Below are 26,322 nucleotides of genomic sequence, written 5' to 3'. Positions count from 1 at the left end.
CATTTACAATAGTTAATAAAGGAAAAAGTTGTCAATAGTTTGAACTTAATTTTACGAAAAATCAGCTGTAGAGCAGTGTCCTTCGCATGTGCACAGTTGGGAGCAAGGTAAACTCTTTTTCACACACTTGCATGTAGAGCAGCGCTTTTTGCAAGAACATGCAACAAGTTGCTTACAACTTTTGGGATATGTCTGGAATTGTTGCCCAAATAGGTGTATACTGATCACTTCGTTTCCATCGATAGCTGTCTGGATCTGGTGTCATATATTCATGATTTGTACAATTGTGCCGTAGTTTTGCTTGCAAAGCAGTACGCTTTATATGCTGAATAAGTGCATTCTTCGTAGGTGGTATGTTTTCTATTGCGCGATTTTTCTTCGTGTACAGTATCCGTCTACACTCGTTCACATCATTCAAGTGAGACGTTCTATCATATAAGAGAACGACATACCGCTCAATAACATCAAGCATCTCTTCCTCTACCTCAAAACCCATTTCGTATATATGTAGAAATGCTGAATCCATTTCTCTGTACTGCATCTATGCTTTCCACGCTGTTCGTTTACCTATTCCGCAGAATGCTGACACAGTGTCACACCCACTAAAAGCATGAAGTGCAGGTAGATTTTTCTGGATCTGGGGACATAGGTGGGAGCGAATATCATGAACTGCGATATAGTGCCTGAACTTTTCACATCGATAATCAATCCATAGTTCATCAAGGTGCTGTATCTTGCTAAACACACCGATCGCAATTACTACAACATCTGTGTCTACTGTTCGAATACATACTTTTCTGTGACCATGCTCAGCTGCATGTTTGACGTGTAACATAAGTCGTCCATCTGCTTCCTCATGGCGTGATGGTGAAATACCACTCACATCTAGCACTAAGGATGAAGTCACAACATTCTCGCCAACAGTACACACAACTTTTTACCATCATATATTTCTTGGATGAGCAGCTACGCTAGAAGCGTAAATAACTCTTCTTTGTTACTGCCTTCTTTCAGAAAGTCACTAAAATTTCTAGGAACTTGAGTAGATGGCCGAACACGTACGTAAACGCCTCTATTGCATTTTCTTCTCTGCCTGGTATCGCTCTTAAGAGAAGTGGACTTGTACGTATCCAAGACGACATCTACTCGAGTTACGGTCTTCAACACATAATTTATATATGGTTTAAAAACATGGTGGAAGTAGTCTTGAAACGTTTTAGATTTACCGACCTTAAGAATGTGCACTATAGCCGCACCATCTAGAATAGTAGCACTGAAGTCAGGTGCGTCAAATCTCTCCTTCTATTCGATGTTAATACACTCCAGTACGTCTTGTTTGTTAGCAGATTGACAAAGATTTCCGTTGTCAGAGAGAGAGGGGGGACATGGTTGGTTCTCGTGAGCAAAGAACTGATAAAATATCACTTTCACGTGATTGAGATGCGATGAACAATTTACAAAAGAGATTTGAATCTCTTCGCAAATTCACTATCTTCTCGTTTGTGGCAAATTTCTTCTTCACGGGTGTGTTGAATATTGAAATATTGTTTTTCGGAATGAGATCGTGTATCGAGAGTTTAACATTATCGAGACGATTTGTTACGTATTCCTCATACTGCTGAAGTACTTTCTCATGCAATTCTTTAATTCTCTGTCTCATTTCATCTTTTGGCATAATCTGCCGAATGTCAATTGATACCAAAGCATCGCCTTCAAATGGAATTCCATGTTCATTTAGAGCAGCAATAAAATTTCTCACTTATTTCCGAAATATTTCATTATGAACATTAGTATCATCGTGATAATCCAGTGGTCGCGATGATGTTGATTGCGCTTGGAAAAATATACTCTCCTCGGATTTCGATAACATTGCAGAAAGTGTAGGACTTGCCAACATCCACTTCAATAAAGCGTCTTTGTTATCCAGAATTCCTATGGCAACTCCATTTCCTTTCACAAGCTTATTGTTTTGTTCGTGGTATTGGTCATCGGGGGTAGATGAAAACAATGCTCCAGTTCTAGAACTAGTAAAATGGCCGTTGCAGAATTCCGCGTAAATCTCTGCATGTCTGGTTGGTAACTCCTTCAGAGTGCGAACAAGTACAGGCAACCACCGAGAATAATGAACAGCATCTAGGACAGATGTCCATGGGCATAAAAGTTCTAATGTCTCCAAAAACATGTGGTAATTAGATGTTCGGATGCTAAAAATGAAGCATAGAAACAAACTTTCCAGCTGCATGACTTGATTCCAGAAATTTTAACACAGAAATGTCATTGTCATTGTATATATATGGGAGGGAGCAATGTGCAGTTATAAAAATTTTCTTGAAAAACCCTGATAAATAATAAAGATACGCCAGGGAAATACGGCCATGCCACACGATATTGATTTCCTTGACATTTTACTACCAAAAATAGATGTGAGACAATTTTATTAATGAGACTATATTGATAAATGACAGATTGTAACGAATTTTTCTGACCATTCCAAAAACTGTTCCAATCAACTCAGTGACCTCGAAACCCTACAAATGGACACCAAAATTATACTTGTAGGACTTTTACTCCCTGATTTACTTCCATAAATAGCATTATAAGTCCGCCATCTTTAAAAATGGCGTTTTTGTCATTCATTATGTATTTTACATGTTAAGAAACTATTCCAATCGACTCAGCGTCATCAAAAGCCAATAAATAGACACCGATATTGCTCATTTGAGATACTTGCACCTGACTTAGACCTACACTTTGTGGTACAGGGCGGCCATTTTGGAAAATGGCAGTCACGACCACCCTAGACCAGGGAAAACCTGTGTCCCAGTCTTTTTCGATTTCTTATGACCTATACTTACTGCTCTGAAAAGGACAGACTGGTATCCGGAAGTGAAATATTTTCCCGACTTCGGAGGTTTAGCTATCCCACTAATAAGAGAAATATTTGTAAAGTAGGAATCATTGGAAATGAAACCTATTTTATAAATATATGCATAGTTCGAATATAACTTGTTCACGTAACAGGAGGGATAATTTTTACATGCACAAATAAATACAATTAAGTGTATGGCTTTAGAAAGAAATTTTCACGACCTTAGAAAGAGAAAATAAATACATTTCCGGATTTGAAAATACGTCAATAATGGAGAAAAAATAATTTATGGAATCTATAATAATAAATGTGTAATTAGATTATTGTTAAGTTCTTATTTTCTTAGTACCTCCATTTTGACCCGGAAATACCTTGTTAGTAAGTTTGAAGATCACTTCAAGATTAATTGAATTGCGTTGACTGATAGCAAATAATTGGTGCATAATGTCACTGCTATGTAGCAGAACAGTTTCACGTAATATTGCTGTAGTTGCTCAATAGCAGTTTTGTAAAATATAATTTTAAGATATTTCAGTGTTAATCTTATGAAACCCTAATAGCAACCGATTTGAACATAGTAATAAAATTATATTATCGTACTTGTAAATATTGTAAAATACGAGATAAGTATAAAAATTAACAGTTGTAAAAATATGTCTAATCTAATCTGTAAATATGATGGTGGATTAAAATAGTATTTTGTCATATATTATGCTGTTAACGTAAGGTAGATCTAATGTATCGATCGAAACTTCAGCTAAATATGATATACAGAACGTGATAATTTTACTATAGATTTGCTATCTTGTGCTACCATTATTGGCAACTATGAGTAACTTCAACACGTTACTGAATCATACATAAGTATGTGTAATATGTAATGTTCGTAAAGCGAAGTGGCATAGCTTTACCTTACCACAACAGTTTCAGAATATTTTAAAAATCTGGAGAACGCACTAGTTTTGTATATTCTCTGAATGATGAAATTAGTTCGATAAACAACAAACTTCGTTTATTTCAAAACTTTTTGCAATATATTTAACATTTGTGATCTATGACTTTGCAAGTGTACCTGTTATAAATTGCTTTCCTTATACATATATACTTCCTTGCTTATATAGATCCAAATGAAAATCACTAATTTTCTTCTCATTCTTACATAGTCGGTTGAAGTTCATTTAAACTACTACTCTGTGTGATCTCTTTCTGTGTGCTGTTGAATTCTTCAGAATATCAAATCTTTGCGTCCAGTTTATGGAAAAGAATTCCTTTATTCCTCCTACTAAACATTTCGGAGCTGTGATTAAATGCATATGTTTGTATATATATATATATATATATATATATATATATATATATATATATATAATTTTTAAAACTTTGTGTAATTTCTCGAGGTGATTATTATTAGAGCGTAAGAAACGTTGATTCTTTAAGAAACTCATGGATTTTAGTAGGAATGTTATAAGTGATCAATAAAGAATTACCACTGTGTATTGCTTGATAAATACATACGATTGTATACATTTGAACTACTCGTGTAGTACTGACCTTAATCTAGAAAAAAAAAAAAATTGCTTTCAAAATCCGTATTTACATATGTATGTGCATTTATGCATTATGAGTAATGTATGTGTATAAGAATATTAAATTTGTTTTGTAGAACTTATTTTAAAAAAAAAAAAAAAAGTAGATTTTTCAGCGAGATCTTTTCTACTAGGGAAAATGTGTTAACATTTTTCTCTTGTATGTAATTTCACATTGAGACCTTTAGACGTGTAAGCATAATGGGAAGAATGTTCTCAATATAATATGGCTTTTTGCAAGTGCATCTATGGATAGTAAGTCTAGAATATCATTGTTACATGGGACATTGTATATTGCTTCTAATCTTACATTGTATACAGTGTATATTGTTTCGAATTTGATAGTAACTGAAAAAGAAAGAAAGAAAAAAAATGTTCTGTTGGTGGATACTTTCCATTACAATTACTTCTATTTATCTGTGTGCACTAAAAGCCATATTCTAGTATGAGACATTCTTAGATATATTTAATTCGGTTTTGTTACTAGCTGTTTTGTTCTGAATTTCATATTAATGTTTTGTACTCCGATATACATACATATTATATATATATATAATATAATATTGTTTTCATAGACATATTTACCAGATACATGAACACTCATTGTCGTTTCGTGTGGTGGTTATAATATTTTGCATGGATTGTGTAGAAAATTTTTTTTGTATTTAACAAAAACTTCGAACATGTATAAGAATAAATACTTTATCTTGTGTAGGTAATACTTTTATTTTTCTATATTTGCTGAACTTTATCATTAAAATACCTAAACTAAATCCCCATAATCAGTATTTCACATGGGGCTATGGTTGTCACTTGTGGAATTGACAGATGTACTGCAGTGATTACTTCCAGGATTCCATTACTCACCTCTTGACAAGTATAGAGGCATTGAGTTTATCTCATTGAACTATCTGATTCAAAATACTACACTGAAAAGGAAATTGTGCTGAAAGTGAACCAGAAACAAGTAATAGTAATTAGCGACCAGAGCAATACGATAGTTTTCATTAAGCAGATTGATAGTGAAAGTATGACATTGGTAAGAGTATGTATGTATTGCAAATAATCCATGAGACAAGAAAATTGAAAATAATCATATCGTGTGAAAAGTGCTGGCTGAATGTCGAAAGGATTAGATTGCATCTCTAGTTGCTAACTGGAGAAATGGTTGACCACTAATAGATATTAATAAAACATTGAAATTTTGATTTTATCATTCCAGCAACATCCACTTTTTGGCATTACCAGAGTTACGTATTCTGACGATATTAACTTTTTATCAATTTATCGAGTATTGACACAATTAAAGTAAACCGCTTGAAGAACTTTCTTACAAACAAATTTGAAAGGCACTTACACCCTGTATCCTGTTAAACGGATTCATTGAAAAACACTAATAGTTGGATTTTTGTTTATAATGCTGTCAGTGTAAGATTAAGGGAAAAAATGGGAATATGATAGATGGAAATTAATTACACAAATAATTGTATGCAAACACACAAACACAAACGTCTGAATCTTCCAGTGCGTGTTTCCTAGTTCGAAAATCATAAGGTGTTGTGTTTCTATTATAATTGTATCGTCATCGTCTGAATATGACAATGGTGCCAGTGGTGTTATCTCAATTCTTGTCCAGAGTGGCCATGCCCAAGTTTAATTTTGATTCTTCGTTCGAATAAAAAAGGTCTCGCATGCTTGCCTTTCTATGGATGAGACGTTTATTATTATTATTATTATTATTATTATTATTATATTATTATTATTATTATTATTACTTTATCAATGCTGATTTTGTATCTTTGAGGTATTTTCAAGAAACTGATGTTTAAACATGTACGTATTTGGTATCACGCATAAGTTCTTTTAGTGTGATGTTCATAAGGAGGATCTTCCACTCAGGTCAATCATATTGGGAAGAATCAGGCTTCTTATTATCTTTCAAAATACTTAGATATTTGAAATCATATGCGGTGGATGAAGTGTGATAATCAAGTATGAGGTTGCGTTACTCGTTAATACAGATAACAAAATTGGCCCCCTTAGATGTGGAAAACATGTATATTTTAATTCTCTTGTCCTTGTCCATGGACTGTACGCGAGCTTTGTTGTTCCCGCTGGTCTATTGGCTAGCGCGCGTACCTTTGGTGCACTAGGTGCCTGCTTCGATTCCCGGTAGAAGAGCTTTGAAATTCTAACACAAGCTCCTTGCTGAGTATATAGTTAGCGTGTGCGCCTTCAGTACGTCAGAGTTTAATTTGATTTTCTGTAGGAACTCATGTGGTTCAAGTCGCACTTTAAGATCTAGGTCCACGTCTCATATAGTCACAGTGCTGAAAGGAACGCTATACTCCATATCAACCAACCTAACATTACGGTGATTCGGATTGCACCTCAAATAGTAAGTCCACAGCTTCGGTGCTGAAAATAGATGTTAAACTTATCGACAAATGTACTCAAATTTCAACAAAATCCAAAATTTCCGTAAAAGATTGTTTGGATCAAGTTTACAGAGTAATGGATTAGCTATAAGAAACCACTTATCCCTTTTTTAGTAAATTTAGTGCCGAATCATTTTGAAGGTAATAATATTATTATTTCCAGAATTACAGTACACACACATTACCGATTCGTAGATGATATGATTTATGTATATATGGATGATGCTTACTTAGAACATCTATAAAAGTCTAAACTTGATACACTCCAAACCTCTAGTTCTCGACAGTATCGTCGCGAAGAAATACTTTTAACTCGACTGCGACGCAGTCATTTGACGCATGCATATCTTTTGCGTGAAGATGCAGTTCCAGAATTTGTTTTTTTGTGAAGACCTCTTATCTATTTGTCATCTTCTTGTCGACTGCCCCACTCTGGTTCGCATCAACGACGTTACAAGCTTCCTGAAGACCTGCACTTGTTCCTAGGTGACGACACTTGTTTCCTTCCTAGACTGCTGCTGCTTTTAAGAGAGACCTTGAGCTTTTGCATGACATCTAATTTTATCTCGTGTGTGGATGTTATTTTTCGTGTATTAACTTATTCCTAGTTTTATTATTGTGGATTTTGTATTTAATTTGTTTTTATGATTAAGTCAGGTCTTTGTATGGGTGCAATAAGACCTAGCCGTTGACGCACCCAGAAAATATCATACTCTACTCTATACACTCCAACATTTAAGTAATAAAGGAACTTAAATAAACAACTGTGTAAATTTACTGGAATTGACTCTTCAATATATACACGCAAGTTGAACATTCTCAAAACTAAAGCTAAAATTTGGACGTATTCCTTCCACAGTCCCTCACTTCTGTATTCCAACGACTACGAATATAGCTATATTAAAGAACGAAAATAAAGTTAGTAATTAAAAAAAAAAAATGTTACATCAGGTGGGAAGATCATTTAAAACGGACAGTGCCAAACAAAAGAAAACAATAAGAAATCGATAAGGTTACCTTTACTTCATTCTGTTTTAAACAAGTTACATAAGGTTTTCAGATACGTTGAACACAACATTATCTCCCCCCCCTCCTCTTGCCTAATAGAACAGAAAACACTTAACAGGACATAAATGTTTGCTCATTAATCCACTGGATTTCGCATGTGTCCCTCAAGTCTTATGGAATCCCAGGCATTTTGGTGGGCGTATTCGTGACGCTAAATACATCAGATATTTGAAAATACCTAAACGTTACAAAATACATTCAGAAATGGAAATGATCAAAAGAGCTTCATCGTTCATAAAAGCCAAGCGCATAGACTTCTTTCATTTCAACGAAAAAATCAAAATTGAAATCCAACATGTAATTCTAAACAGAGCTGGTGTAGGATCCTTGAGACCTCAGTCCTTACCAATACCAAAAGTAGTAGTTCAGTGACATAAGATACTGTGAAAACTTGTACTGAAAATTTCAATATGTTAGTGTATACATTTATTGCGTGTGTAATTGATTCCCATCCATCATATGTCAAATATACTATTTTTACTTTTTAATCTATGCTTTGACAGTACTAAAAGCATAGTGAGCAAAAATTCGAAGACTACTTTTTTTTCTTTCTTTCTTTTCTTGAATGAATGAATCCGTAACTGGATGCAAGAGAGCAAAACGAGTGCCTTTTGAGTTTATTTAGGATTTAATCAAGTTTACACATCATTGATACGTAATCTGGATGAAGTGTTCGAAATTTTTGTAGGGGGCGTGTGATCCCAATAGTGTTACCAAGATAATGTAATCCCAATAGTGCTATCTAGATACTCGTACTAAGAATATTCCAGGTATTTCGTTTTCTGAAAGGAGGACGTTATCACCAAGCCAGCAACTATAAATTGAATCTAGTGAAGATAGTGATATCATGATTGATACTGCAATATGTTGTATGTCAAAAGACAGTCGTGTCAAATGTTTCATCACATTGTAATAAAAGTTACCGGCAACAGCTTCCTGAATGACGTCACACGAATAGCAACAGAGTTATTTCCACACTGGTAATATACCCAGTGTTATCGGACTTGGAATTTGGTTACAGCTACATACCTCTTTTGCTCTCCTAAGAACTTGATAATATGGCATATTGCAGTATCAGCTACGATGTATATAGAAACGAATGATAAGTTAAAGGAAATCGAAAAGTCGAGGGAAAAAAAATCTGCTTTATTTCTAATTCTAGATTCTTTATTCATTATTTCAAGTTTCTTATGCTTCTGGACTTAGATGTTACTTTATGCGTCTAATAAACTATTGTTTGTGGTGCGCCACTCATAATCTTGCATTCGCCTTCACAGCTAGTACTCTGAAGTTCGTTGTAGTTAAGTTTTAGAAACGTAGTAATTTACCTGTATTTTGAAAAGTATTTTGTGAGAATCTAATTAGAAATAGTTTAGCAATATTTGTACCTATATTTATGATAGAAATGAGAGAATGGCTTCTAAATGGCTGAAACACCATTTGGTATTCTGGCATCTGAGCTCATTTGATTAAATATGGAGACACATGAGGTTCGGATCCTAAATTAGAATGTAGATCCTTACGCATGTACCACTAGTGCTGAAAGGGAATATTAAATGTCAAAAAGTAAATTTCGAAAAATCGCGTAAGATATGTACTACTTGATATGTAGTGTGTTAACTGACACTTGAAAACTCCATTGATGAACACTTGAGATTTATGCCAGATTCAGTTCGCATGTTTTCAGTTACAGCTATTTCTGTTGTTTCGTATGTCATTCCGTCTTGAGTGCACTTACCACAAACTATTTTTGGCTTCTAGTTCATTTCGAGTTCGTATCCTACATAGTAATAAACTTCGGGATTTAATGTGGCATTGTATGTGCGTATTAATCGATAATTTGTAGGTATATTCCACAAAATAATAGCTGTAGTTTTAAAACTTAATGCACAATTATGTGTATTTTGTTAGGAGAATGCTTTTCTGTGTGACGATCTGGCATTGAATATCCGTCAGATTTTGTTTTTGATAAATTTCCCTGTTACAATTTCAACAAATTTTCTTTTGCGTTGTTATATTTTAAGAAATTTTATATGAAATAATTTGATGCGATTGATGGGATTTTAATTTCTTTAAAATATTCATGCTGTAATTTCTTATTTGGTAATATAATTTAGAAATGTTTATTCGTAAACATTACCTTAAATTATTGTATATTCGTGCAATTGTAAGTGTTAATGAAATGTTAGATATTTCTGGGCACACACAAATGTTGACTAATGTAACCCTCTCCCCCACACTCACTCACTCTCTCTTTTTATTTCTTTCTTTCTTTGTTTAAATCTATATGAGGATGACCATTTTTACGTGAGAGCAAATTACAAGCGTTTGAATAAATTTGAAACTCTTTCAGTTCACTGATGTAAACGAAATATATACTGCCAAGTAGGAAATTTTTAATTAAGCCATTATCAACTTTTCCCTGCATGTAGGTCTCAGTGTGATCGAAAACCAGAGCAAAATATCATGGTCAACATGTTTTACCTTAAAAGACGAATATCTATGTACTTGGGTTGATTCTTTTTTTCTCCAGTTGCTGTATTCTTTTATTGCCTATATATATATATATATATATATATTGTCGCAAAAATTTAGCCAAATGATCACTTTTATTATTTTGTGAGTGTGTCTGTATGAATATCCTACCATTTCACTTTGTTTTCGTGTTAATCTTTGCCAAATACCATTGAGAAAATCGTGCTTTGACTAAGTAACAAAATACGCGAGATTATTAATCAATTTGGACTCTTTCCGCCATCCTTTCTGAGATTCCTGAGTCCCAGTATGGAAGGACAAAAATAATACTAATTAAAGGCTCAGCTGTTATTCTTGCCTGTTTCTCTACGTGCAGTGGAAGCATCTATTAACTGTTATGTAAAGTACTAATATTTTTTTATTTTCATTACGTGAGCTACGTTTTTTTATTCTATTTTGTTTTTTAAATCTCTTGACTGGTCATCTACCTAGAAACCCAAGTATGGATGAGTGTTCGTAGGAAGGTTCTCTGAACCTCCACAGACTTTTGTTTGATCAAAGTCTCTAGTTAAGGGTCTTCACTACAGCGAAATTAAGCTACCACTAATCTTAAGAATTTTTCTGTAATATCTTCAAAACAAATAAAAATATTCGAAAAGCAGAAACGTAGTGCACCAGACAATACGATTTTGCTGTAAGATTGTATTATCTAGTTCACTACGTTTCTGCTTTTGGAATATGTACATTTGTTTTCAAGATATTACTGAAAAACTTGGAAATCAGTGGTAGTTTAATTTCGCTGTAGTGAAGACCCTTAAAGTGAAATAGAGTATCATTTTCAAGGTATTAATTTTTTTTTCTGTCTTTCTTTCTTTTCTTTACTTTTAAAAGCTCTATAGGAAGCTTTTGTCTCCACATACACATGCGTATTACGTTACGAACTGGCAATTAGAAAATCCTAATGCTCTCCAGCGAGTAAATCCTTTTTAGTTGGTTGTACATTTAATCTTGAACAGGTGTAACTTTTTTCATGAAATGCTGTGAATCTCGTAGTTTTTGGGAACATAGATTTAACAATAACTTGACTTCAGGAAGTCGTTTAGAGGCTACTTCGGGGAAACTGAACAAAATTTTGTTTCGTTTTACCCAGAAAAAGACAGTAACTTTTACTGAATATATATTTTTCAGTTATTCATTAGATATCTGCAATAATTTTCATATTAGAGCCATGTCCCATTGCAAAGGCATGGCTTTTCGGTACAACTAGTTCCTGGTTTTGTTGTAAATGTACTGTATCACTTTAGGAAATATACCAATGACAACAGACTTATTATTGTGAGAACCAATTGAAAAATGTTTATTTTCTACATTTGTCATGATTTGTGGACACTTACTTGCTTTGTATGATATTTCATACAAATTGTGCTGTGTGATTTAAGGTTTAGGAAAGCAAAATAAATTTGGATATATACCACATATATGTTAGTCCATCAATAGATACTATATGGCGTAAAGAAATGTAGCAATGTATGTAAAATCAGTGCTGACTAGTCGTGTAGCCTAATAATAGTTCAATAGATAAGTCAGTGTAATTGTTATTTACAAAAATTATCAGCAAAAATTACAACGTAATAAAAATATTCGAAAGTAAAAGTAGTTAAATCCCGAAACTGAACCCTTTGATGAACTTCATTAATCAAATTATGTGCTATTGAAATAATTGAAATCTGAAGTTATTTTTTAATGGTAGTTTAAAATAAATATGTGAATATGTTTTTACTCTTCACTTAGTTTAAATTTTTAGCTTATGGAGCTCACTACTGAAAGTGCGTTAAAGTTTCAGCTTCGTTTGGTTCACGTAAGTGATACTTAAGAAGAGAGAATTGACAATGGTAGGTTTCACCTTAATACATGTGTAAATGTACTAAAAATTCAATCTTAACGTAGAAGTAACTTAATAATTGGTTTGTGGATTACTATGGGGTTGTATTTTTTATTTATTTATTTATTTTTATTGACCTGTAGATTTAGAATTCGCTATAAGCGTTTATTTTGTATTTTAATGTACAGTTTTGTTTGAAGAACTCACATTCGTCTACTACAATTATAAGCCCTGCACTCACATTTTTAGTAGTTTCAATACGTACACTTACAGAAAAAAAAAAAGCAACAGGTAAGTTCACGACTTCTCAGAAAATCTAATAACAAAATTGTACATTATTGGTATAGAAAACTTAGAAACTTTGAATTTTTATAACTAATTCTTTTTAACTAGATGAGCTTAAATATAATCATGATAATTTATGGAGTGAAACAGTGAGCTTGTTAAAGCAGTGCACGGAATATATTACGATATTCTGTACATTCTTCTGAGATGAGTGAATGAAATATACAAATACTAACGCACGCATATAATTAAAGTATTTGAAGAAGAAAAACTTTCGGAGCCGTTAGTCGCTTTTCTTTCCAACAACTGTTCACGAATTGAGATTGACAAGCTCACAAGGGTTACTGTTAGAAGAGTAAGCGATACCGAAACAGATCGTTGTTTACTAGATTGAAGAGCGTCAGCATCAAAAATGTTCTGGTGTGCGGGAGAAAAATGAAAAACATTTGTCATCTAACGGCTCTAGCCATAAATAATATGTAGTTCGAATATCGCAATTTGTTCCTTACATTCTTCGTTACGTAAGCAAAGATATAAAGTTGACTATAAAGTATTGAGTCTTTGAAGGTCAAAATTGAAAATACATTTATTATTATTATTGTTATTATTTGAAAATAACATGAAACCACATATGCGTCATTTTGTTTGATAAGCTTCTGCCATTTCTCCGGCAATACCGGCCTGTTGCTATAAAACAGTGGTTTCTGGTCAAAAAATGTAGCATGTGGTTTTCACAGATCTTTTAAAACTAACTTAACACCACTTACGGAGTTCTGCAGAAACAAAACAAATGAAAATCTGGCAGTAGCAGGTCCGAGCTATACGGTGGATGCATTAAAATCTCCCAGCCAAATTCTCTTTAATTTCTAACCTGTGGTTAAAGAAGTATGCGGTCTGACGTTGTCGGCGACGACACCCTTTCTGTTGACCAGTTCCAGCTAGGTGCACTCGCGCTAATTGTCAAGGGAATAGGTTCGAATCCATCGTTCTGTCCGGCGGCAGCAGCTCGTGATTCATGGTGCCCTTTAAATCCGACTGAACTCACAACATAATCTTTCTGGGCGTCAATGTGGGCTTTGGCCCAGACTGTAGAGCTTCTTCTGCTTCGATCACGATTTTTCGCATATTGTTGCCCTAAGTTACCGGCTTTTCATTACTTCTGAGCAACCACTTCAAAAATTGCTCGAGTTAGTTATGTTTCAGTAGAAATTCACAGATGGAAATTCGATTGAGTAAATGTTTTTTTGAGTGAGATCATGTGACACTGAAACGTACAGTTTCTTTTCGCAGTCTAACTTTCTCCAAATGGTTCGACACTAATTGCTAATGGATGTTTAGATCATTGTCAATGTTATGACAGCTTACAGACGGCCTTGCTCGAGTTTTGCCAAAATTTCATCTTTTTTTTTCTTTTTTCTTTTTTTTAATTGGTCACCCACTGCGAGGAAACCTTAGACATGGAAATTTTCAGAACAAAAGTAACTGGACTATGTTTTAGCTGTTACTTTGGGTAACGTATCGTTTCCAAGAACAAGACAAATTTGTTAACCTGTCTGCGCAGCATACAAGTGTAAAATACTGTACAGGGAGTCCATAAGGTCCTGCAGGAAAGTAAAACTCTATAACTTGGAAACTACGTAATGTATTAACAAATACTTTTTGGTGTACTTACAGAAAGGTTCAAAGTTTTGTTTCAGCTAGTTAAGGTTCATCGCCAAACCTCCGATTGTGCACCATTCATATGTAAACACTCTTGCAGTCTTTTTGGGAAACCAAGAATTGCGTGTTGGTGGTGCTCGTCTGGAATGTTCAAAATGACATCAGTTATTTTGTTCTTGAGATCGTGCAGATTAGCTGGCTTCTGCGAATACACCTTGGTCTTCACGTGTCCCCGCAGCCAGTAATCACAAGGCTACAAATCTAGTGATCTTGCAGGCCTAGGTGTGGGTCCTCTTCGGTCAATCCATCTCTCCTTAGATTCTTCGTTAAGAAACTGTCGAACTTGAAGGGCATAGTGCGGCGGTGCCCTATCCTGTTGCATGTGGACCTCATTAAGGATGCCTAACCTAGTAAGTTCTGGCAAAAGGAATGTCTGTAACACGTTCAGATAATTGTTACCATTTACCGTCTCTTCCTCGAAGAAAAAAGGACCGATAATGTGGTCCATTGAAACAGCACACCACACATTGACTTTGGGAATACTTCGCTTGTGCTCCTCGAATTCACGTGGATTTTCCACCCCTCAAATTCGGCAGTTGTGCCTGTTCACTTTTCCCGACACATGAAATGTGGCTTCATCTGAAAACAGAAATCGAGACAGGTCACCATCTTCTTGTAAGCGGGTAAGCATTGACTCACAGAATTCCATTCTCATGTCACAGTCTTCCTCTATCAGTTCGTGCACAAATTTTAACTTATAGAGCCGGACCTTCAAATTCTTGCGTACGATTTTGTGTAACGTTGACTTCGGTATTCCCAGTTCCAATGACCTACGTTTAAGCGACTTCATTGGACTCCTGGCTACGCTATCCTGCAACGTGTGAATCACATCGTCACTCGTTCCTGGCCTTCCACTGCGTGGTAAATCTGACACACTTCCCGTTTCTTTGAAGTTCTCGTACCATCTCTTGATACTTGTTTCTGCTGGGGGTGTTTTTCCATACGTTGTTTGGAACTTTCTCGGCACTGAAACGCAAGATTTTAATTCCACAAACCACAAAACACATTGTGCCTTTTCTTTAATAGACGCCATCTCAAGTCACGTGATTACCAGCGCAAACATCATCGAGCATTGTGCCCAGAACAAAACTTTAAACTTTTCTTCTTCCAACCCCAAAAATTTATACACTTAAACGTATACTTTTCTGCAGGATTTTATGGACTCCCTGTATAACGTAATTTTGCGGAAAGTTCGTTCACTCATCTTCACGGCTCAATACCTTACGTCTGATTTCAAGAATTCCAATACTTTTGCACACCTACTAGCTTCAACTGTCAAATGACGTTAGGTCAGACCTGTTGTGACTCTCATACCGAGAGGTTTGGGACACTAACGCCATCTCGTGTGCATCAATACTTTTAGACCTGATATTAAGGATGTGCAAAAGCTGTTTACTATTACCCTATAAAATGTCCTATTTATAGTTGTTCATGCCGAGACAGTTTGTCAGTTCCGATGTCCGAATGAGCAATATCTACTTTATTTGAATTTGGAGAACTGGTCTTGTTTCAAATAAAGTAAAGTTTGTCTTTAAAAGAATTGTAAAATTTCAGTTTGAAGGCTAAGACCATATATTTTTCTGTGAAAATTTATAGGCGTGCCATCTTAAAAATTGTTAATCTAATATGACATAAATTTTTTGAAATGTTAAAATAATTTTTAACATATTTTCGAAGTCGATTATAATGCATCATAGAGACTTGTCCGCAAGGTTCTGAAGTCGCCCCTTTAGTAGGAAACTCAGTGTGTTCAAAATGTATTACTTATGCAATGAAAGTAAAGTGTTCTAAATATGACATGGAAAAATGTCTGTTTTTGTCCTTAATACACTGCCTTATTGTGTTTACAAAATTACACTTTGCTGTATTCACAATAAAACAGATGAAAAGCTTGCTTCTACTTGCTTAAGACACAGTAGTTCTAACGTTCAACATAGAGGGTCTTACCAATTTACTGGAGACACCTGGAGAAAGTGTAACTTGCTATATTAATAAGGCGTTGGACCACCTTTCGCCCTCAGAACAAATCTAAAGCACCATAGAATGGAGTCACGAAGGTCGTGAAAGAGAGCATTACTACATACTGCTTTCAGTTCTATATTCAATTCCGTGAGGGACTATGGCGGCGGAAATCTTCGCCGGATTCATGTCTTCAAAACGGAGTAAAATTATGTTCAGATCCGGCTATTTTGCGGGAGAGGAGGTGTTAAAGTTAATCTCGATGTCCCTCAAATCACGCCCTAACAGCTCCAGCTATGTGAATGGACGCATTATCACCTGGAGTATGGCGTCATTGTCCAAAAACATCTGGACCGTAGGACCTACATGATTCCCTAAAATAAAGACATAATCACGGGCAGTGACGTGTTCGGAAAGCGTTAGTACAGGACCCACCGTAAATCCGGATATTGCAGCCCATAGACTCACAGACCTGCCGCCAAGTTCCATAATTGGACGGAGACACCGCAGATCATGCGGGTCTTTGGACATTACCCATACAAAAAACACTGCTCGTGGTTTGAAATAAGGTGAACGATGACTATCCTGACCATATTACACGTTTCTAGTCATCAGTGATCCATGTTGCATGTTTGCAGTACCTTTGGCGTAGTGCTAAAGCGTTATGGTCCCTCATCAAAGGATTCACCTTTGCAAGCCGACCGCGTATGTCCATGTCATGTAATTCGCAGCGGACTGTGATTGTCGACACAGGCAGTGGGAGGGGCTGGTTAACTTCCTCCGTCACGTGGACCACAGTTACACGATATTTCTGAGTGACAATCCACTTTAATGTTCTGTAGGACTTGCCACTGAAGATTTTCTTCTGACTAGTGTTCCTCTTCGCCGATGTGGTTTTGCCATCAGTTATTGTAGCCCGTTATCACCTTTGGCATTGTCTCTCAAAATACAAGAAACACATTTGATTACTTTCGTTATGCCCACGTCATATAACCGAACGCTAACAATTGGGTCTACGTCAAAACCCCCACACTCAAGAAATGTCAAAACGCCCACACGATCGGTCATAACTCCCACACAAATGGACAAATCCCCCAAACGCACGAACGGTCAAAACCCCCACACTCAAGAAATGTCAAAACGCCCACACGATCGGTCATAACTCCCACACAAATGGACAAATCTCCCAAAGGCACGAACGGTCAAAACCCCCACGCTCAAGAAATGTCAAAACGCCCACAAAATCGGTCAAAACTCCCACACAAATGGACAAAACTCCCACACTTAGCAACGGTCACAATCCCCACATAAATGGACAAAACCCCCACACAAATGGACAAAACTCCCACATGCAGAAATTGTCACAACTGCCACACAAATGGACAAAGCCCCCACACAATCGGACAAATCACCCACACTCTGAAATGATCGTGATTGCACGTCTTTGTTGCGGCTCTTTACGATGCCCTCTTTAGTGTTTCTGTCATTACAAAACAGTGCAAGAAGAATAGTTGCAACATCAGTTTAAGTGGAATAAAAAATGTTATTAAAAAGTACAAGGGCAACATACACCAGGATCATTTCAGAGTGTGGGAGATTTGTCCGATTGTGTGGGGATTTTGTCCATTTGTGTGGCAGTTATGACAATTTCTGCATGTGGGGGTTTTGTCCATTTATGTGGGGATTGTGACCGTTGCTATGTGTGGCTGTTATGACCGTTGTAGGTTATGACCGATTACCAGTGTGGGGGTTTTGGTTGTGGGGGTTATGACCGTTCGTGTATTTGGGAGATTTGTCCATTTGTGTGGGGGTTATGACCGATCGTGTGGGTGTTTTGACATTTCTTGAGTGTGGGGGTTTTGGCTGTGGGAGTTATGACCGTTCGTGTGTTTGGGAGATTTGTCCATTTGTGTGGGGGTTATGACCGTTTGTGTGGGCGTTTTGACATTTCTTGAGTGTGGGTGTTTTGGCTGTGGGGGTTTTGACCGGTTCCCTAACAATTTGCCCTCTTTGGATATCAAAGAGATCTCCCATTTTGAACTATCACCGTCTGGCCAAGTCTCTCTCTCTCTCTCTCTCTCTCTCTCTCTCTCTCTCTCTCTCTCTCTGTCACACGTACACACACACACTCTTTCGTTCTACTGCTCCTCACGTACTGCGCGGTTTGCTTTAACACACCACCACAGCCTCGTGCTGTGATTGCTGCCTTACCGTTGCCAGCCCAGATATGTGACGTATTTCCAACTTCAGGTGTTTCCATAAAATTGATGAAGTTCTGTATATATGGCAAATTACATACAAAGGCATAGGTAATCCCGGATTTCCTAAAAAAAAATAAATAAAATAAATAATAAGAATAATAAAAGAAAGAAAGAAAAAGAAAAAAAGAAACATTCTAAAATAACGAACACTGTGCACGCTTTGAGCATTAGTAGCTGCATTGACTATATGTTGATTACTTCATACACAAAATTAAAACTCATCTGTGTTTGTGGTAGTAGTAGTTCTTTCTCCATTAAGCAGTAATTGTATTAAATCAAAAGAAATTAGCCTGTATTGTAACAAATCCCGTGTTCAATCGTGCTTAAACAAACATACTAAGGTTAAGCATGTAAATGCGATAGCTCAACATTGAAACCAAGTTGACACATTCAGTTTGATGTAATGACAGGGAAGTAGCTCATATGCTTGTGCTTCCTGTTTCACTCTTTACGATTTTCTGTTTTTTCTGTAAGTGCACTCTGTCTAGAGAAGTTGTGCTTATTAATCGATATGATATATATATATATATATATATATATATATATATACTCTTATTACGAAAAACATTTTTCTTTATGACATATTTTACTATTAGAGTGTAGATAAATATGCTATTCAATTAATTAATTTGTATTATATTACTGAATGTGAATTGTGATTGTCATTCCAAAAAATCATAGTCTTAGCACGCACTTGTATTAGAAAACAGCAGCATTAATGTATCAACCGTTTGATTTTAATTTTTTTCTAAAGATGCTTTTGGAGTAGTCTTTCACTAGTATTGAATGATATGGCTTACTTTTACAAGAACTGTAATAACCAACCAATGGGCTATAATCGGTGGAATATACTTGCTTCATGCTCAGAAAAAATAAAGCTTTTATAGTTTCCTTTAAATGGTCAAATATTGGGATTCTGTGGTAATAGCTATATTTGCAGATTCTTATCTCAAAGACAGAAAAGTTTCTACTACTAATCCAGATATACTCCGAAAATAAGAATAATTTATGTAAGGATTTGTTTCCAGATATGTTAATATTAACGAGCGAAATTAAATCAGAAATTACTGGACTAGTCTTATCCATAAATTCCGTCGTCCAATAAATAAATCATAGATATAGATGCTAATATATATTTTATACTATTAAAAGCTACAAACTAATTTCAGTAATAATTGTAGCATTATGTGTAACTTCAAATATTTTTAAAAAGATGGGCGTGACTACAATAAAAGATCATTTGCTATAAAAGTTAAATGAGAGGTTTTCATATATATATGAAGTTAGATCGACTCTTCTACATCAGAAACGATTGCTATTTGTGAAAATTGCTGAAACACTTATTCTATTCATTTGAAGGGGCTGACATTTTGAGCTAATCAAATTCAACTCTGGGCATTACCTGATAGGGTAGCAAGGAAACAAACAAACAAAAAAGGATATTGAGGAAAATATTCTTTGAATGGTCTTTAGAAGATTTTTTTTTTAAAAAAAAGGTGCAGTCTGTCTTTATGCTCCTTTATCCAAAATGGAGGAATAGGAAATTTAAAAAATTGGTTTACAATTAAATCTTAACCTATCCCAGTATTTTCAAATAACACTAAAATATGAAAAATGTCGAAACCTTTATTCCATTAATTTGAGGGGTTGACATTTTGAGCTAACCAAATTCGGCGAGGGGCCTCGCCAAAAGTGATAAGTGGGATCAAGAGTAATATATCCTTTGAAAGGCCTTTGCAGACAAATATTCTTGTAAAACTACGTCGTCTTTATGTGATGATTTTCCAAAATTGCATATCTATAAGGCAGTTTCTGATAGTGATATAGTGACCAGTCTTTGACTAAGTATAAGCAACTCAAAGGAAAAGAAATTCTTTATTAATGTTACTACGTAATGAAGCATACGTGAGTTGAAACTTCACATTTGTGGATATTCCGTAGATCGTTTTGTTTTAATTTTCTCAAATATTCTTGATTTATCGGCGGGGAAAGGAAAATATTCTAAATGCTGTATTAATGCATGCATTTGTGTAAAATAAAATTGGCATTGCACTTTTAAGCATATCTTTTTATTCTGTAATATTAACTAAACTCCATGCTTGTGCTTAACGCATCATAATAATGCTTGCTTATCTAATGACTGCATTAGTAGTATTATATAAACCACTGATTGTATTTCTTCTTATTCCAGATGTAAAGCTACAGAGAGATGTTCCCCTTAAAAGTCAAACAGGACATCTTTTGTCGGACTTGTATCACGAAAACAGGAGGAAAGACTAAAAGTATTTGGTAGACCAGTAATATGAATTGCCTTTTGTCCTTTCTGTCTTTGTATTGTCAGCGAAAACCGAATCAATTGATCTTCGTGGTGATCATAAATAGTTTCAGCATAAAAAAAAAAAAAAAAAAAAAAAAAAAAATCACTTCTTTTGTGCTGTTTTATGAGGAAACTATAAAACGAATTGACATTGAAAACCGTTACCTAACGGTAAATTTCAAATATTTATGACAATTTGTGAAAAACAGTGTTATATATTACGATTTTTTTATATTGGTAGTAGTATGACGTTGTGCATGAGTGAGTTGAGTTGAGAAACCCAAATAAATGATATTCCTGTACAGAGCGACCGCTTATTCCGTATATAGAAAATTCAGCGTAAATACTATTATGCTTTATGTTACATCAGTGCTAGATGTATACTGAATCTTCCGTAAGAATATCATATGACAATTCACAAGAGTTTGTTGTAATATATTTAATTAATTTGTATGCAGGCAAAATCATGTATTTCGTAAACTATTAACTCGAAACATGTTCCGTAAAGTAAGACAAACTAGTGTGTGTATGATTGCATTTCCAGCTTTTACATGTATTGTTGAACACGCATTTAAGTTCATAACGTTAGAAGCACAATATTTGAGTGAAATATATATGAAATGAAATTAAATCGTTACCAGATGTACGTTCTATCACAGCGGAATATGTACTTAGGTTGAGTTAAAATGTGACTCTTACATACGGGTAAATTTCTTGGCATCTAATTCAACATAAATTATTTCCTTTGAAATACGGGCAATGAAATATTGTGGAGATCAGTTAATTGCACATAGCACCCGTTGTAAACAGTATGAAGGTAATTTGAAAGCAATCCAATTGATAGTACCAAAGAAAAGAAAATGAAATTCACAGATTTTCTCGCACTGCTTCCAAATGTCATATGCAATTTCCTGTTTTCGCATATTGTTCTTATTGTAACTGTCACGATTATTTAAATCGTATCTCATTGTATTCGTATTTTAAACATAAGTGAGTGGCATATCAACATTTCTGCCTAATAGCCTAAACTACCAAGTTAAACCGGTACTGCTTATAAGTCCGTAATATCATCGACCTATATGATGTATTGTTTTGAAACGTACGTAATTTGAGAGCTCCCATTGTGACAAACACAATATGAATTATGTCTCTGCATTAATCACAACTAAAACAGTGATAAAAAGAAAGAAACACACAACTCAAAATTTGGAGCGTCAGAACGTTTAAACCGTAAGTGCGAATGAAATGAAATTGATATCCAGGGAAAGCCTATCTATGTAAGTATTTTTGAGATATAAATCATGGGTTGCTGTTTCGGCATTCGTCCTCATTATAAATGCCAGAAACATAAAAAGGTAATGAATATAATATTACGAAACGTAAAAAATTACGAATTGGGAGACAAGATGTGGCATTGTTTGTGGACAAATGGAAATGTTAATTGTAGTTTGGCTGAAAATGTGTCGTTCTGAAACAACGACGCATTAGCATCAAGTACGGACATCCCACAGCCATGATAATGGCGTGTCGTAAAGAACACGTTTTCCGGTAATATGGCAATCGGTGTCAACATACATGACTGACTACCAACCATCCTACGTATACTGTTACAAAGAAACAAGAAAGTTGAAATTTATTGAGAAGTCATGGCCAGGAGTAGGTAACTTTCTCTCTCTGATTTACAGGTTTCTTGTTAGTTTTTAATAGACTATCCATAGAATAGTTGGTGGCCAGCCACATGTATTGACACCATGCAGTACCGTCAGTCGTGTCGCCATAATGACCGAAATCCTGTTTTTTACGGCACGCGATTATCACTGTCGTGGGATGTTTGCACTTGGTCCAATGTGTCATTCTTATTTCAGAACGATACATTACCATTACAGTCTACCCATTAACATTCCTGTTTGTCCATAATGTCCCACCTGTCTCCAATTCGTACTTTTTCACGTTTCATGTATATATGTATCAAATAAAGCAGGTATTCTGGTATTCGTGAGGACAAATGTCGAACCACCTCTCCATGATTTATATCTAAAAATATCTACATAAACAGGCCTTTCCTCGGTAATAATTTTATTTCATTCACTCTTACGTTTCAAAAGTTCTGATGCTCCAAAGTTTGAGTTGTGCGACTTTCCAGACACCTTGCATTTAACGTGTTGTATTACATTCTTCCTCTGTTCTGTCTATTGAATTACTTCTACTTTTCTAGTCGTTAGTGTTCTTCTTTTCACTGTACCGATCACGGTGAAAGTAGATGATAAATTAACGAAAATAAAATTTTCCCGAAATTCTTGGAAATCCTGCAATATTTCCAGATTTTTACATCTGACGGCATTAATAGATTCTTTGAAATTAGTGTTCTGGCGAACACAGTACAATTTATGTCTCTGGTAAAGTTCCTAGTAGAGAACTGGAAATTTACAGCTGCCATTTGGAAGAAGACAGACGTCTTTTAATATTCATTTCCTGACATCTCTTGACGATTAGTTTTCAGTCATGTAATTTATAGAGCATTTCATTACGGAAAGAGCAGGATATAAATCAACATCGTACAATAATTACAGCAAGAGTTACAGCTGACTGAACTAATCGAATAGATTTTGATCATGAACTGATCACGATTATTTAATCGTGTTAATTTGTGTGAAAATATCTTTTGTTCGTTATTTCACATACAAGTTGTATGAGGTTCGACGTTGCACGTTTCACATAAAATAATCAAGTAAAATGCCATCAAAATACTTTTTTTTATGGAACATATACATGGTCCTTTGTATACCATAGTGTCCACTCAGCTGATCATGTTTTTATAAGAAATAAGTAAAAGAAAGAAAAAAAAACGATTTATTTTTCCAGGGTGTCCTCTGTATACAAAATAATCGGTATGATGCAAGAGTGTTGCGAGTAATTGTTTTACTAATGGTTTTTCGGTCAAAAGTTCTGATGCTCCAAGCGACATTCATTGAAGAAATAATAATAAAACTATGCATTTTTGAAACTGTTAATTTTTCCGTGTTTACAGTATGAGAATTGCATTTTTTAAATAACATTCGTACTTAATCCAGTGTTTATACATAATAAATTCATACTTATGTTATATTTGGTCATTGTAATCCGTTGTGAAGCTAGATTGTTTTCTAGCTCGATTTGTGTGTAAATGATTAAGTACTTAAATAACTAAGTGTATATAATGTGACATAAACTTGAAAGCTTTTATTGTCATAAAAGAAGTTTCGAAGTGTTCATCGACTATCTGTATCCTCTGGCAGAATGCATTTTGCCTGCGATTTAACAACCTTTATAAATAATTTACTATAAGAATTTGCATTGTTTCCACACAATAAATGTGCTTGCTGAAAGATAATTTATTCCAGAATTTGTGTTGACCAGATTTCTTCAATAATGTTATACATGTTAAATGTTAATTCATACAAGAGAAGAAAAAATATTTAAATGGTTTCAGAAACTAACATAACATTCTAAGAGTATAACACATTTTATAAATTTGAACATATTTTTTGCTTCGTTTCTTAGAGGACATAAGTTCTATCTTATCGCGAGAACAAAATATCTAAACAGTCGCCGCTATATACATAGACAAGTTACAGCACAAAATTCATTATATATTGATGTTCATATATTTAAATACAGAATTACAAGGTAGAAATAAACTCAAGTCTGAAATTATGGCATTAAAAATGTGATTTTATAGGTAATCATTCGTATGTAAAACTGTGGCTATCATGCCAATGTAAGGTATTAATAAAGACTTTTATTAAATGATACTCAGTGTTGTTATTCTTTTAATGAGAACTTGTAATAGAAATCGAGTCGAATTTTAAAACCTGTCTATATATATATATATATATATAAGGATAATGCTTTTTAAAAGATCGGGCCAGCGTGTGAAAATAATAGAAAAAGAGCAATTAAAAACGTTCTGTGAAAAACACATTTACCAAGATATAGCATGGATGGCTTTAGTATAAGTAGTGGCCAAAGAAACACAACAAAGATGAATCTGTTATTATTGTTTTATTATTATTATTATTATTATTATTACTAATAACAATAATTCATTTGTTCGTTTTTGTTGCTTTTTGGTACATTAATGAAATCAGTACACAACTTACAGCCGCTTCTTTACTTGATTATATCTGATAAATAGAGCCCGGATTTCCATGCACAAACAAATCCTGAGATATGCATGCAAATCAGCACGAAAAATATAAAAAAATATGCATTAAAATTTTAACATATGCACTGAAATACAGGTATTAAGAAAATAAAATTTCAATTTCTTTCAATACCCTAATGACCTCTGATGCAATGAACTATGAATATCTTCCTTAGGATTTCTTCTGTAAACCCTCTGCGTTTACCAGTGAGAAACGTTTTGTTGACCGAAAAGTTTATTTCTTTATCAGCAGAAGTTACTGATGCATGTGAAAAATACCAAATGTCTTCCTGTGTAAGATCCTCTTCCAATTCTATGTTTTCACCATTAAGTACAACGTTAGATTGTTTTGTACCCGGGATTTTTGTCTAATACTTGACAAAGTTTATCTGGCCCAATTTCGCAACACTATTTCGCTGAAATATGGGTGAACAAGAAACTCAACATTTCTTTTTTAATATTCTACATTTGTGTTTTCAAATTGAGTCTACTTTAAATACACGGTGTTTCAAAACAACACTGACAACGTTTGGGAGGTGATTCCTTACACCAAGATAAGACAAAAAGTATAGACAAACCTGGGTGCACAAATGCTTCCTTTCAAAGTTATAGGCTGCCGAAAACATGAAAAAATGAACTTTAAATGTCCATAGCTCCAAAACTATGGGACCTACTGTAGTCTGGTCAAGACTTCACTTAGGAACTACTTTGTGACCTATCCAAAAATCCATGTTTGGGAATCCTAAGGAACTCACGAAACAATTTTTATAGAGGAAGTTTGGCTACAGGCATATAATTTGAAGTACTCATAACTACCTTTATAAAATGGTTGCAGAAGTACCGCAGGATTCTGAAACATAGATATTTGGATAGGGCACGTAATAGTCCCTAAGTGGTCTTGACCCGACTTCGTTATTACGGAATTCATACAGAAGACAGAAAATTAACAATGTGTTATTATGTTCTTCCAATAAATAATAATAATTATATATATATATATATATATATATATATATATATATATATATATATATATATATATATTGTGAATTTAGTTTCCTACAACTTACGTAGAGCTGCCTGCCTTTTTTGTATCAGACAATGCTGAACTTAAATTTGTCAATTCATTTCGGTGCTCTTGAGAAAAAAAAATACGAATGGTGTGAACATATATTTAATATTTAATTGCTATTGTAAATTCACTATCCAGTGTGAATACTTGAAAGTAAAAATTATGTATCATCACTGTATTACTGGCTCGTGAGAAGAGGCAATAAAAC

At 34.6% G+C, this 26,322-nt stretch overlaps 1 protein-coding gene across 2 annotated transcripts in view; it reads left to right on the top strand.

Annotated features, from left to right (window-relative positions):
- Window positions 1–24,650, top strand: part of Jwa (PRA1 family protein Jwa) — a 72,624-nt gene extending 47,974 nt beyond the window's left edge. The window contains exon 4 of one of the 2 annotated variants that reach the window (XM_081762455.1): window positions 20,734–24,650. In XM_081762455.1, the coding sequence (XP_081618581.1) occupies window positions 20,734–20,822 (89 nt within the window). In that variant the 3' untranslated portion in view covers window positions 20,823–24,650. Of the gene's footprint in view, window positions 1–12,273; window positions 12,318–20,733 lie in introns of those variants that run through there. The other variant, XM_081762457.1, reaches the window with a different exon arrangement.
- Window positions 24,651–26,322: the final 1,672 nt, after the last annotated feature.

The sequence above is a fragment of the Thermobia domestica genome, chromosome 6 (assembly GCF_964235325.1).
Source record: "Thermobia domestica chromosome 6, izTheDome1.hap1.1, whole genome shotgun sequence".
Lineage (NCBI taxonomy): Eukaryota > Metazoa > Arthropoda > Insecta > Zygentoma > Lepismatidae > Thermobia > Thermobia domestica.
Note: the sequence above shows the minus strand (reverse complement) of the source record. Positions and strands in the feature narration are given on the sequence as shown.